General features: G+C 46.0%; 1 protein-coding gene across 6 annotated transcripts in view; it reads left to right on the plus strand.

Moving 5' to 3' along the window:
- Nucleotides 1-6,020: 6,020 nt before the first annotated feature.
- The window catches only part of dclk2a (doublecortin-like kinase 2a), a 33,197-nt gene continuing 26,026 nt past the window's right edge, over nt 6,021-13,191 (plus strand). For 3 of the 6 annotated variants that reach the window (XR_007386862.1, XM_048999818.1, XM_048999820.1), the window contains exons 1-2: nt 6,023-7,063; nt 11,422-11,762. Coding sequence is in view for 5 of the 6 variants with exons in the window: in XM_048999818.1 (XP_048855775.1) it covers nt 6,505-7,063; nt 11,422-11,762 (900 nt within the window). In the remaining variant the exon portion in view is untranslated. Of the gene's footprint in view, nt 7,064-11,421; nt 11,763-13,191 lie in introns of all 6 variants that reach the window. The other 3 variants (XM_048999815.1, XM_048999817.1, XM_048999816.1) reach the window with 2 other exon arrangements.

A 13,191-nucleotide genomic window follows, 5' to 3' on the forward strand; every position in this document is an offset into this window, starting at 1 on the left:
ACGACCATGCCTGGACATGCGATTATCAAGATGAGTACAGGGTTGCCAATTCTTACGCATCTGGCGTGATGCTCACGCAAGACATTTTCCGGCAAATCTATTTTATTCCATTACAAACATAAAATTAGCTACACCAAAAGCGTTGGGGGCAGTGTGCAAAGCTTACAGAATATTTACAAGTTACTACAACTGTTACATACATGCAAATATGTGTGCAGACTTGTCTCGAATTGAAAATCTCACGCCAGCCTGCTGGTTGGTGACACTGTGAGTGGCCTTAGATAGCTTTTAACTTTACCTCATATAACCGTGTATTGTATGTATTTAATCTGCCAAAACAGGGAAATGAAAACCACTGAACACACGCCAACTTTGAAAATCACAATGAGTCCTTAATAATCTTTAGTCATGCATTAATGGACGGAGGTGTAAAAAAAGCCTTTTTTTCGAGTTACTAAAATTACATGACATTGTGATTTTTAATTCACAGGAATTCTTTTCTCATTTATAAAAAAGACGCTACTTGAATATGCTCCAGAACATAGCAGTGTACTTGGGTAGGTTGGCTCCCTCTTCCGGCCAGTATTAATAGTACAGGGGGAAAATTCAGCTCGATTGGACTCATCTTCGCTCACTAGTACTTAAAATTTTAAGTCATATTTAAAAACGTGTTTATTTTCCCAGGCGTTTTAGTCACTTGTAATTGGCTGTCTGTTCCGTCTTAGTGTCACTTGGTTATGATCTTCTCCTAATTGCTTTTAATTCTGGTTGTCGTTCTTTTACCATCTGTTTTAATTTACTTATTGCTTTGAATTTTACTCGTATTTTATATTTATGTTTTCGTTTGATCTCAGTTTTACGTTGATATGTTTTATATTACATTTTCTCTGTTTTAACTATTTGTCTTGCCTTAGTTGATTTTATTGTGCAGCATCTTACTTGACACTTGTCTTTTAAACGTGCTATATAAATAAATATGACTGATTTGACTTCGCTCATGAGATACGTTTCCTAACAGCGGACTCTGTATACATCTTCCGTTGTTATATATTTCCTACATAAACCTTCCAAACCTGTCACAGTGGAGTCGGTCAGGCCTCCCGAAGTTCATGCAATATGAAAGATGGGAGCCGTAGGTAAAGTGGTTCCCTTTGATGGCCAAACACTCCAAGTCGGAGGTAACCCACTGTAATAGAATTAGCGCTGAATTATTTTAGACGCGAAATCAGGTCAGTGACCTACGTCGTCTCAGACACGCAGCGGTGCCTATCATTAATGCGCAGGTTCATTGCTCTGTGCTTAAACCTGAGGCTGTGCAGTTTCGCTCTCCAGCTGAGATCAATAATGTCTCTTTTATATTTTTAAAGTCGTTACTGCTTCTCCCAGTCTGACACCCCATCAGATCGCTGCACTCTCGCTCAACCTTTTATTGACAGGTTTGGTCAACCTGCCTTCTCTAATACCAAGTAGATTAGTGCTGTTTTGATTAACATAGGCAAGGTGGTGCAGTGGTTGGGTCACATGTGTGTGGAGTTTGCATGCTCTCTCCATGTCGTCGTGGGGTTTCCTCCGGGTACAGTCCAAAAACATGCCAAAAACAGTCCAAAAAAGTTGCTAAATTGCCCGTAGGTGTGCATGTGTGAGTGAATAGTGTGTGAGTGTGCCCTGCGATGGGCTGGCCCCCCATCCTGGGTTGTTCCCTGCCTCGTGCCCATTGCTTCCGGGATAGGCTCCGGACCCCCTGCGACCCAGTAGGATAAGCGGTTTGGAAAATGGATGGATGGATGATTAAAATAGTTTGCAATTCCATGTGATTAAAATCGTATTAATTGTAGGGGGGAAATTTAATCATAACTATTGATGATTCATACATATTGCATATTTATGAATCATCGTTTCTGAAATTAAGGTCTTCAAAAGAATAATAAGAAGAAAACGAGCATTAAAAATAGAGTATGGAGTAGCCTTCAGTGTCAGACTTGGAGACCCAAGGGGAAAAATGCAACTATCACGTCGGATTCAAATAATTAAGCGCTTGATTATACGTTTATGAGCCAAGCCAGGTGTTGTAGTGCTTGCTAGAACAAAAACGGTCTCTTGGGTCTCTGGGGCGGGAAAACGTAAGACGGGAAAAAGCTGTCAAAATAACAATGTACGAAAATGTATAATTTTGAAAACATGCAATTTCTTCGCACGCAGTTACAATATCCGAGCAGCAGGTGGCGATAATGCACAGTGTAAAAACTGGAAGTCAGAAAATGGCCAATTGCTAAAACGCTTTCAGACAGTCAAATAGTTGAACTTACAGAAAAATGCTTTCATGCTAAACGATGGGGCCATTAGAAGCACTAATGAACTATAGTGGGTGACAGAACACAAAACATTTCAACAACAAAGGATAAACTTGTGTGGTTTTTAATGAAGATAATTAGTATTCATCTAAACATGCGCTCAGGATGCAGCCAGTCAGTGTTTATAGGCTACAGCTGGTAGACAGCAACCTAATCCATCTTGTTTCATCTTCTACTGGCTAGCCAGTTTCTCGAATTTCATTATGGCTCGACGCTATTCATCTGTCCATTTTGAAAAATGGGCATTTATTCAGACAAGCTTTTGGTGACCTGATCTGTAGCCTGTCTCTGGAAGGCTTAGGGAGAAGACGGATAACCGCCTCTGACAGGAGGCCAGTCTATTGCTGGGTATTCTTACATACACACAGAGATTCACTTATATGCACTTGGTATGACAGTTGTTGTGTGGGGAAAACAACAGCATCCCACGTTTCGCCGTAATTAACAGCCAGTGGCAGTAATCGCACCACGGTAACCGTATCCCAAAACGCTGTTCTGTCACAGTGATGGTGCCCTTAAAGTAAAGACATGGGTTAACACTGATGCCGTAACAGGAAATGTGAATGCATGATAAAGCGACACCATGAAATATTCATGAGAGGATCGGGACACTGTTGTTGGAGGGGCGATACTGTTCACTCTCAAACATCTGCAAGGCTCATGCATGAGAGAGAGAGAGAGAGAGAGAGAGAGAGAGAGCGCCTTGTGACATGCAGGGATTACCCAGTGCGTCTCCACCCAGACAGCAACCCCTGCAAGCTATCAGAGAGAGCATTTCAGCCGGTTTTATCCGGATTCAATTATTTGAGTGTCTCGCGGGCATCTGAAAAACCACAACAATGAAATAGATTGTGCAGAGTTGGGGCCCGTCAAACCGCCGTGCCCTGCCTTTGTGTCAGGGATGTGATGAGGGTGCAGCCGCGGTGTGGCTGTGGGACAGGCTGAAAGGCGCAAGGACGGGGCTCAATGGAAAAGTATGGCAACCATGTGAAGACATGATTCAGGCTCTCTGAAGCCACACGGCTGGCTTAAATCTCGCCCGATGATCCCCTTGAGTGTTCATTCCCACTCTTAACATCCAGCTTCTTGTATCTGACGTAACTTCAGCTACTGACCTGTACATATTTTTATATAAAAGAATATTTACTGCAGCAATACTCTGCAGAAGGACACGGCAAGCAGGGCTATCCCAGGTCTTACGTATGAAAGATATCACGTGCATCATGCTGCTATTCCTGCACACATATGCTGCTTATCGTCTCCACAAAGGAATCTGTAACCCTTGGCCCAGTCCAACCAGTCAACACGTGAATTCCACAGATAGCATCATGTTTCTGCGTTTAAAAAACAGCACATGAACACTCTCAGAATAAATGGGTACCAGTTTGTACCTTACAATTCTGTACCTTTTGTAGGTACAGAAATGGACCCCCCAAGGTACAAACAACATTAATGTACCACCAATGGTACAAAAATGTTCCTCAGAGTCCATTTCTGTACCTTAAAAGGTACAATTACCTACAGCTAAGGGTATGACTGGCAGACCCTTGAGGGTACAGACCCACAAGAAAAGGTACAAATCGGTCCCCTTTTTTTGCCGAGAGTGTATCCACCGACATCCTGGTGTTCCAAGTAGCCTGGCCTCCGCCCATTAGATTTGGCCATAACTTAACAAAACATGCAAAGAATGTGTTTGAGATGCATCCGATTTCAGTTATCTCAGCTACAGCATTTCTACATGCCCTTGTTCCATGAAAAAGGGGCTGTAATATTTCACACATTCATTTCCCGTTCTGCTTCTCCATTTGAGGGACCTCCTTGTCTATTGGCATTCACTCTACGCCTTTTTTTCATAAACCCGATTTAACCCGAAAAATAAGCAGGACCAAAAGCTTCCCCAGAGGCCTGCTCACGGCCTCTCCGACTGCCATTGTTATCTGCAGTTCCCTTTTAAAACTTCAAACCTCTGCAGGATTTCCTGCTTTTTTTTTCCCCGGGTCTAACCTTTGTCCTGGATTGTATTTATAAGGTAAACCCACATCATCAAATTACAGTTTGAGCTGCAAGGCTGGACTAAATGTATGAATATGAAGATCAAAGTGATACTGTTAAATATAATTAAACCCAAGTAGTCTGCACGCTAAGAGCCCAAGCATTTGCTGGCAGGACGGGGGGGGACTTTGCTGCTAGTTTCTGAGCCCAAATGTCACATGATCATGTGTTTGGATCGGAGACTGCATGAGCTCAGCAGTGACAGTGGTAGACTGGGTCTTCTCAGTGTCTGTCAGCAGAGTCATTTTCATGTCAGCGGAGACGTTTTAATACTACGATAGTTCTTTAATCTCCTCTTTGGAGGTCAACAGCACGACTCCTCACTGATAACGCAGAGTTGCTGTTTGGCTCAGATAACCGCGGCATCCACACATTCTTTTCACGTGTCCTGGTATACGGTGGACATTTTCTGACTGTACATTATCACTGACCAATGAACAATTATGCGGAGTGTATCTGATAAATATTACAGACCTGAACACTGCGTGCCGTTTATGCTCTGTGTGACTGACTTCGTAGCAAATGAGCCACATTTAGTCACTTTCGTCGTATCTGTGGTGACAGAAATACTTTGTTTATGGCGTCTTGATATTTGTGTTTGTTAATGATCCGTAGAACCTAATGATTTGTGGCTTACGGCCAGCATACAAATGCAGAATTTTTCCACATAAATAATTTGGTGCTTTGGCACCCACCTGCACATTACAGTTATACTATTTTTTAAAAATGGCTTTTGTATATTTAATTATTAATTATCATTAAGGTGTTCATAACATTGCAATGTGGTTGCTGTCGACAAACGTACATTTCACCAGATAATTTTGGATATATGCAGCTTTTATAATGAAATAAAATGTGTTTGTCACACGTGGTATGTTTCAAAATCTTCTTCGCCAAAGCAGAAACCTGTCTCTTACATTAATTACTGCATTGCAGGGTCAGTGGTGGCCTAATGGTTAGGAAAACTTGCTTGTGGTCGAATGATAATTGGTTCGAATCCACAGCCAACAAAACACTGTGGTATCCTGCGGGCTAAGTACTCTCCCGCCTACTAACTAATACAGGTGGTCACAAATGGATTAAATAGCGGCCCCACATTTTGTTGTTCTGTGGTGTGTCAACAATGACAATTGTGTTGCACATTTTCAGCGTTTTTTGCGGCGCTGGAGTGAATTAAAGCACGTCAATGTCTAATATTTTTAAAATCACTTGCGATTGGAGGGGGCAAAACTTACCGAGGAGACTCCCCCGGACAGCAACATTTACCCTCCCCCATTCCCCCGTTCGAGCACCTGCCCCTCTAAAAGTCTCGGTACGGCAACTAACCACCCCCCCGACTCAGCAAAGGATAGATGGAAGTATGGAAGGATGGATGGATTGATGGATGGATGAACCAAAAAGGGACCAGTCCGTGTAGTACCAATGAATAGTAAAAACTATGTTAAATGTCCAAAACTTTTATGTTTGTGCTAACAAAAATGTAAGAATACTTCCACCTAATTTATAACAATACACTGTAATTTGCGATAAAGGGAATCCTCTACGGAAACAATCAGCACCCAAAAAACACCAGCTTGAAGAGACGCGAATTCGGAACGGAGCCTCTCTAGGACCCGGGAGAGCCGCCGTCTTCGCCCCACGCTGGCTAGGCTTTGGATGACAGCTCCCGTCGTTGTGGTGCTCGGTTCCACAGACGCCGCCGCATAAAGGATGTGAGGGAGCGGGGGGCTGGCGTTTTTCCGCAGCAAACGTGCGGCTCTGCCCACCGGATCCCGGAGTAGCCGCGTCTGATTGCGCTGCCGCACGACATCGCCGTTTCCTTCCTCCGCCGAAGTGCGAATAAGTGGATACGCACACTTTTGCACGGCGTTTAGCCGCCGGCCGGTCGGTATGTACGAGGTGCTTTATTGAACCCGCTTCTTTTTTTACCTACAGCTTATTCACCTTTAAATTACTTCTTCATCTGGTGAGAATTTGGTGAAGACGCGACTATCTGCCTGCTTCATTATCACGCTTTTCATTTACCGCTGCGCTTTTCACCCCTGATACCTGGCATGCGTTTCGGGGCAGATGACAAACCCGAATCCACACAAAAGGCTCTATGATCGGGAAGAAAATAACATTTGAAAATATTATCCGGGAGGGAAATACAGTCGCGATCCAGGCGAATTTGCGAAGCTTTGTTTGGACCCGACCATCGGGGAGCATCACTGACAATAGAGATTTTGCCCCACGCCGTGCGTTCAGAGCACCGGGGATGTCCGTCAGCAAAAGTATGGAGTGGGAGCATTTCGAGGAGCGGGACAGGACGCACCGAGCCTCCAGGGGGTCCGGTTCGGGCTCCCAGGCAGGCTGCAGGGGAAACGGGCTGGTACCGAGCCCGGCGCATAGCGCTCACTGCAGTTTCTACCGCACACGCACATTGCAGTCGCTAACATCGGAGAAGAAAGCCAAAAAAGTGCGCTTTTACCGTAATGGGGACAAGTACTTCAAGGGCTTGGTGTACGCCGTGTCTAATGACCGATTCCGGTCCCTGGACGCGCTCCTCATGGAACTGACCCGGGCGCTGTCGGACAACGTCAACCTGCCCCAGGGGGTCCGCACTATTTACTCAGCGGACGGGAGCAAGAAGATCACAAGCCTGGAGGAGCTGGTGGAAGGTGAGCTTGATGCTTTGTTCACCAAAAGCACGGATGCTGCATAACAAACGGAAAGGCAGGTTTCACGAGTAAATAGTCAATGCATGCAGCCATTCTGGACGCCATATCACCAAACTCATATAAGCATTAATTAATATTGTACGAAATATTTGTCAGTATGTTGCCTGTGTCTCTCACAGAGATTTTTAGCGTTTTCCATAACTTTGCATTTAGTATTTTAGTTCTATACTACATAAAAAAACTATATATTATCACAGCTGACGTGACAAAGTAGCTCCACAATAAAGTCATACTAGATAAATTGAGGGAAAATGATTAGCTGCGATATGCCTTAAGGTTACGTTATCGTTTGGTTTGTATCAGGATTAATCTTCTGCAAGCAGCAGCCCGTGAAATGATCAGACACCCCCCGGAGTGACCCCGCTGGCGGGGGGCGCCTCTGACAGGGGGGGTCCGGGGCAGAAGACAGTGCTACTCCTGCAGCTACATCAATGTGATTTATATTAATGCAGTCGCTCCCTCCGCAAATTGGGGGTGTCAGACGTTAAACGGGGGCGGGTAAGTGTAAGATAGAAGATAAACCTTTCAGAATTACACCGGTACAAATATGTGAGGAACCTGAAGTAGATGGATGTGGAAATTTGAACGGTCCTTAATTTTTATGGTAGTAAATGCGAACCAAGTATTTTGCGCATAAGGGTTCAATGAAAAGTATGTTAGTAATGCGACTACTTTTTATGAGTTGGTGAAACCTTTTTTTTTTTTTAAAAAAAGGACTGATATTAGCGAACCTCAATTTTGGGCAGCAGCGTCTGTCGGTCGTTCGCGGTGACCAACGCAGTCCCCTGTGCGCCTGTCAGTCTCGCAGTCACCCAAGCTTCCTGTCCCGTCAGTTTACCGACCCCACACCAGAGAATCCCATTCATTTCCCACTTCTCCCGACGCCCCGTTCCCTCTTTAGATGGCGAGAAATGTGGGTCAGTAGCCGTTTCCCCCAGAGGGCAAATTACATTGTTTATGGTCTACTTTGAGGGGGGGGGGGGGGGGGGCTTTTGAGGGGTTCTGGAACGTGGCCTGTGAACTAATGTGTGGCATTGGTGAATTCTGGTATGCTGCACCCCTGGAGACCTGCTCCTCTCCCAGTAAAACCAGTAGAGTGTTTACCACAATGCCTCACCATGTCAGTCGCTCAAATTGTATTTTGCACAACCTGAAGACCTGGATGAATAAGTAGGGTTATAAATGACACTAACTCCAGAGCTCTGGAGGTTTGGTGCAGCAGTGAATTCATCTAGTCGGGTGCTTAGCTGCTGTTCTTGTATGCTAGTGACTAATACCAAGAGAAAGCCTTCGTTTATTATTTAGAAGTGTTTAAATTCTTATAAGGTCTGATATTTATCCTGTGGCATTCCTTCAGTGTGTTTCCAACACAGTAAGTCAGAGTGTGGACCCGCACCACATTTTAGAAATGTCCAAATCCGTGTCTTTTTGTGTCTGTTTCCGTCAGAAACCCATGGGGGCCCATCAGAGCCCGCTGTGATCATACACCCAACCCCGTCGTAACACATCTGCGTCTCGAAAGTGCCTCATAAACTGTTACCAAACTATGGGAGCTGAACGGCATGCTTTTGTTCTTGTTTACTCATGCATCAGATGCATTTGGGAGGCGTGGGCGGGGGGGGGCGGGGGAGGTATGGCGGGGGGGAGAAAGTAATGCCAGAACCGCAGAACCCAGCAACACCAAGTAAGTAAATGGAAAACGGTTTGGTCCTTTTGTGTCAGGATACAGTTGGACCACACACCACTGTAAACTGACTGGGGTCTCTTCCAGGCTCGAATAAAGAGGTCGAGCATGCGAGAATTCTTACTTTTGTTTTGTTTTTTTGTCCCCCCCCCCACCCCCCCAGTTCGTCGGCATTATAAGAGAAGTACTTCTGAGGATTAGTAGTCCAGGAGCTGCACTTTCCCTGATTGTTTCGAAATTTAGTGCTTGATTCACTTTAAAGAAGTAAGCGGAGTGCCGAAGATCGGTGACACCGTCCCACATTCGCAGATTTAACAGTTAAATCTCTGACCCGTTTTCAGTCTCTTCTGAGCAAAGCATCCTGGGAGACTGGATCTAGATTTATTTAAAGGTGCCTGAATGGAGGTCACTGCATCTCAAGGGCGTCTACTGCCGCAGCTGTGAGGGGCTCTGGACGTCGATAGCGGCCTTGTTAACGGCACTCGAACCCGGTCCCTGGCTGTTGCACTACCTGCCTCGTTGTGCCCCCAGCCAAAACATGCCCATCCTTGGTACTGGGTGCCCTGGGGGGGGACTTGAAAAAGGGAGGGGTGCATCTCCCCAGCTGGATCTTATTTTATTAATTAGTGGTTCGTTAGCTATTGGCCCGCCTTTAACACACAGCAAATATTCAACTTAATCTTTTTTCGTGAATATGGATTTAATAAGACTGACAGCTCCCTCTAGGGCAGGGCAGGGGGTAATTAAAAAGGTTTGTGGTGCAGCAGGATTGACGGGTATGCTTGTGACCCCCCCAGTTGGCCTCGTAGTTTCTTTCATCTTCATGTATAAAATGCTCCCAGCCATTATTTTCTTGGAATAAGGTCAGACCCCTTTCTGGGTGTGTGCATGTGCTGTTTCTTCATGGGGGTGTCACAATGGAGGTAGGTCAAGCCTGGACTCGCCCTGCGGGCCGTATCTGTGTCTATTCTCTGCCTGTCAGTCACGGTCCTGATGACTTAGTTAGGTCTAATCTGCCCCGAGCACCAAACGATTACCAGGATGACTTGTAAGCAGCAGTTTCTCTTTAAATAAGAGATTTCAGTGACCCACTCACTGACTAAGGCCCACGTGTTTGTGTTTCGTTTTCCAAGGGGCTTTGGTGCGTCCATGGGGTCAATCACACAGGTTCGATTCAGCACCCCGGACAGCTCTGCACGTGGCCCAAAGAATCAACGCAGACCTGATGCAGAGCCTGTAAAACGTGGATGGACTTGCTACCATCGTGCTGTTTTATCACCCTGTCGGATTTAGCGCTCTGGTCGGGCGGCTAGTATTATGCCGCATTTGCCAATACGGCCGAGAGACACTTCGTAAAGTCTTCGGTTCATGATAGACTTTCCCTTAAGAGTCAGTTACCGTCTGAATATGGACAAGTTCTTGTGTGTTGCTCTGGGGCTAAGCAGCAATTGTAGGACATTGTTGGGGGAGGAGGGTGTTATGGGTAGCAGAACAGAGCTGGCCCGCAGCGCAATACTGATTTGCACCATCACTGCACCATGCTAACTGCCTTCGTGATGTTACCTTACATTACCCTAGATGCAGAGAGCCGTTGGGGCTGTCTCCTTAGCAACCGGGCTCTCTCCGTCAGGTGAACGCAGTTGAGTGGACAAGGGGTCGTCTAGCAGGCTCATTCTTGGTGGTCTGCTGTTCCGCTTGTCAGCCTGCGAGGATATAACCCTCCTCGGGACACTTTGTTTCTGAAACCTGAGGGACTCTATCTCAGCTACACCAAATATTATTCTGCCTGGGCCCAGTCTGACGTTGCCGCACTGGAATGTGGCACGGCCCAGAACAAATGGGGCCAAGCTCTCAATGCTCCCCAAAAGGATTTAAATGACGGGCATGAGGCTCCCTGGGGGTCTGACGCGGCTGTCTGTCTGTTTGGGCTCTTTTATCCTGCACAAATCTTCTGGCCGTTGGAAGCGAACTACTGAGATGGTCATTCTCCCCCCCCTTCAACTCGACAGGTTACATAACTCTTTGAGGTCTTCAAGGGAAAAGAAACCAGCATGTCTTTTTGGGTCACGGTCAACCCGTTCGCAACACCATCCAAGGCCTATGGATACCTAAAGGGTTTAAATTCAAGCACCGGAGGTGTTTGCTGTCACTGAAGCATCAAGCTGCTCCACTAACTCAAGGTCATATCATTCTTACATAATGCTCTTGGCGTCATCTTCCAGGTCTTAAAGATAGAGTACTGAAGATCCACTCCAGTAATAGTTGAACAAACACAGATCTGTGTATGTCAGTCTAGACATGCTACTGAATAATTTAAAGAGGTATCTGACCTGAGAAGTCACCAAGTTAAAAAAAAAAAAATCTCGGTTGTACGTACTCTTCCTGAGCTAGCTGTAATGGTTGAGAAAGTACATATGTTTGGCACCTCAAAACAGTAGGTTTGCTACTGTGTGACTGGACACTGAGTTTAGTGCTACATCATCAGAGATGTGTCATGGTGTTTACATGAAAAGGACCCTTTCAGTTGAACCTTCGAATCCCTATTGCGAACATTTGACTTTTCTCTTGCCAGCAAACCATGACGTTCCTCCTTCTCCACCACCCTCACCCACAGGCGAGAGCTACGTCTGCGCCTCCAACGAGCCCTACCGCAAGGTGGAGTACACCAAGAACGTCAACCCAAACTGGTCGGTGAACGTGAAGACGACGGGGGCGGTGGCCCGTTCGCCCTCCTCCCTGAGCTTGCAACGTGGAGAGCAGCGCGAGAGCAAGGATTTCATCAAGCCCAAGCTGGTGACGGTGATCCGTGGCGGCGTCAAACCCCGCAAGGCTGTACGCATCCTGCTCAACAAGAAGACCGCCCACTCCTTCGAGCAGGTGCTCACCGACATCACTGATGCCATTAAGCTGGACTCGGGGGCGGTGAAGAGACTCTACACGCTTGAGGGAAAGCAGGTGAGATCTGTTGTGTCGCATAGGGACGTGTCGCAGGTAGATCGTGACCAGGAAACTAACCCTTTCCGCTTTGAGAAGCCTCACTGATAGCTTGGATCTATTTTATGAAGATACAATCACTTTAGTGGCATAGTTGGCAGCTCATTTGAGTAACAGTTGAGCCCTTGAGCAAGGTCCTTAACTCCAATTGCGCCAAGGACTGGCCATGTTTTCTCAACCAAAGAGCAAATATCCATGAGGGAGCCTGACTTTAGGTTGTTGGCGGTCTAAGCTTAAAAACATGAAGAAATGGACTGAGTGAGCTTTGGAAATTTGCTCCTCAATCGCACATTCCATTTTGGATGAAAGCACCTGTTGAATACATAAGTGTAAATGTGAAACACAACAGAGAACTCATAACGGCATTCGCTAATGCCGTTTACAATATGTAGTGCGTTTGACCAGTGTTCTATCTTGATGACAAGGCTGTCAATATGGGATCTGTTTGAATGTAACCATATTCTGAGTATAGCATCAACATTTGGTCTCTTAGGCAAGAAGTCTGCATTGCGCTCTGCCGTGTCCCAGTGCTTCCGTCTGTCGTGTGTTAGCTTCCAGATTGATAACGGACCTGATGACCGCGGTATTTAAGAGGTGGTCATCTGCGTGTGCTGTTGGTAATTTGCTGGTTATGTTGATGCCGTCCTGATCAGAGGCCAGCTGAGCCCCAAAGCACGTTGGGTGTGAGTCAACAGAGGGGATTGTTCTTAATAGGATTCGGCCAAAGTGAGATGATGGTCCTCCCCAAGTGTCAACAGTTTAAAGCAAACTTTGGACCGGCTCTTTTGACATTTAGCATTTCAGGTATTTCTCAGAGAATCCGCATTGCTGGCTCATGCCGGGTGGGTGGCTCATAAATCCAATTAATGCCCACCCTCCCATTTGTTTATCTGGGTAGGGTATTTTTGGAAGCTTGATGCCCTTGATGCAACTTGTCAGGCGGTACATTCACGGTAGCACGCTCGACGGGTTAGCGGTCTGCACGTAGACCAAAGGTTAGCCTCTCTGTCACCGACGGGTCTTTTAGCATTCACGAAGACATTGTTTGTTTTCTGGAAGGTTCCTGAAATGCCCTTTTGCATATCACATGACTTGCATATGATGCAAGCTCACCCGTGCGCGTCAAGTGCTCAACAAAGTCAGGACAAGATGTTATAGCAGCTTTGAAAAGCTTATCCAAGCTACAAATGTGAAGTGCTTTGGGATATTATATTCCAATAGAAACAAGTATCTTTCTGATTTATCTGCGTGTAGCGTGTAGAGTCCTGCATTAATTTCGCGCTTTCTGGCTGAGACCTCGACTATCTCACTTCCTGTCAGACAGAATCTCCTCAGTGCAGCCCGAGTGATGAGTAATGAACCTGATGATCTGCGTCCGTCCAGGCACAGA

The sequence above is a fragment of the Brienomyrus brachyistius genome, unplaced genomic scaffold (genome assembly GCF_023856365.1).
Source record: "Brienomyrus brachyistius isolate T26 unplaced genomic scaffold, BBRACH_0.4 scaffold47, whole genome shotgun sequence".
NCBI lineage: Eukaryota > Metazoa > Chordata > Actinopteri > Osteoglossiformes > Mormyridae > Brienomyrus > Brienomyrus brachyistius.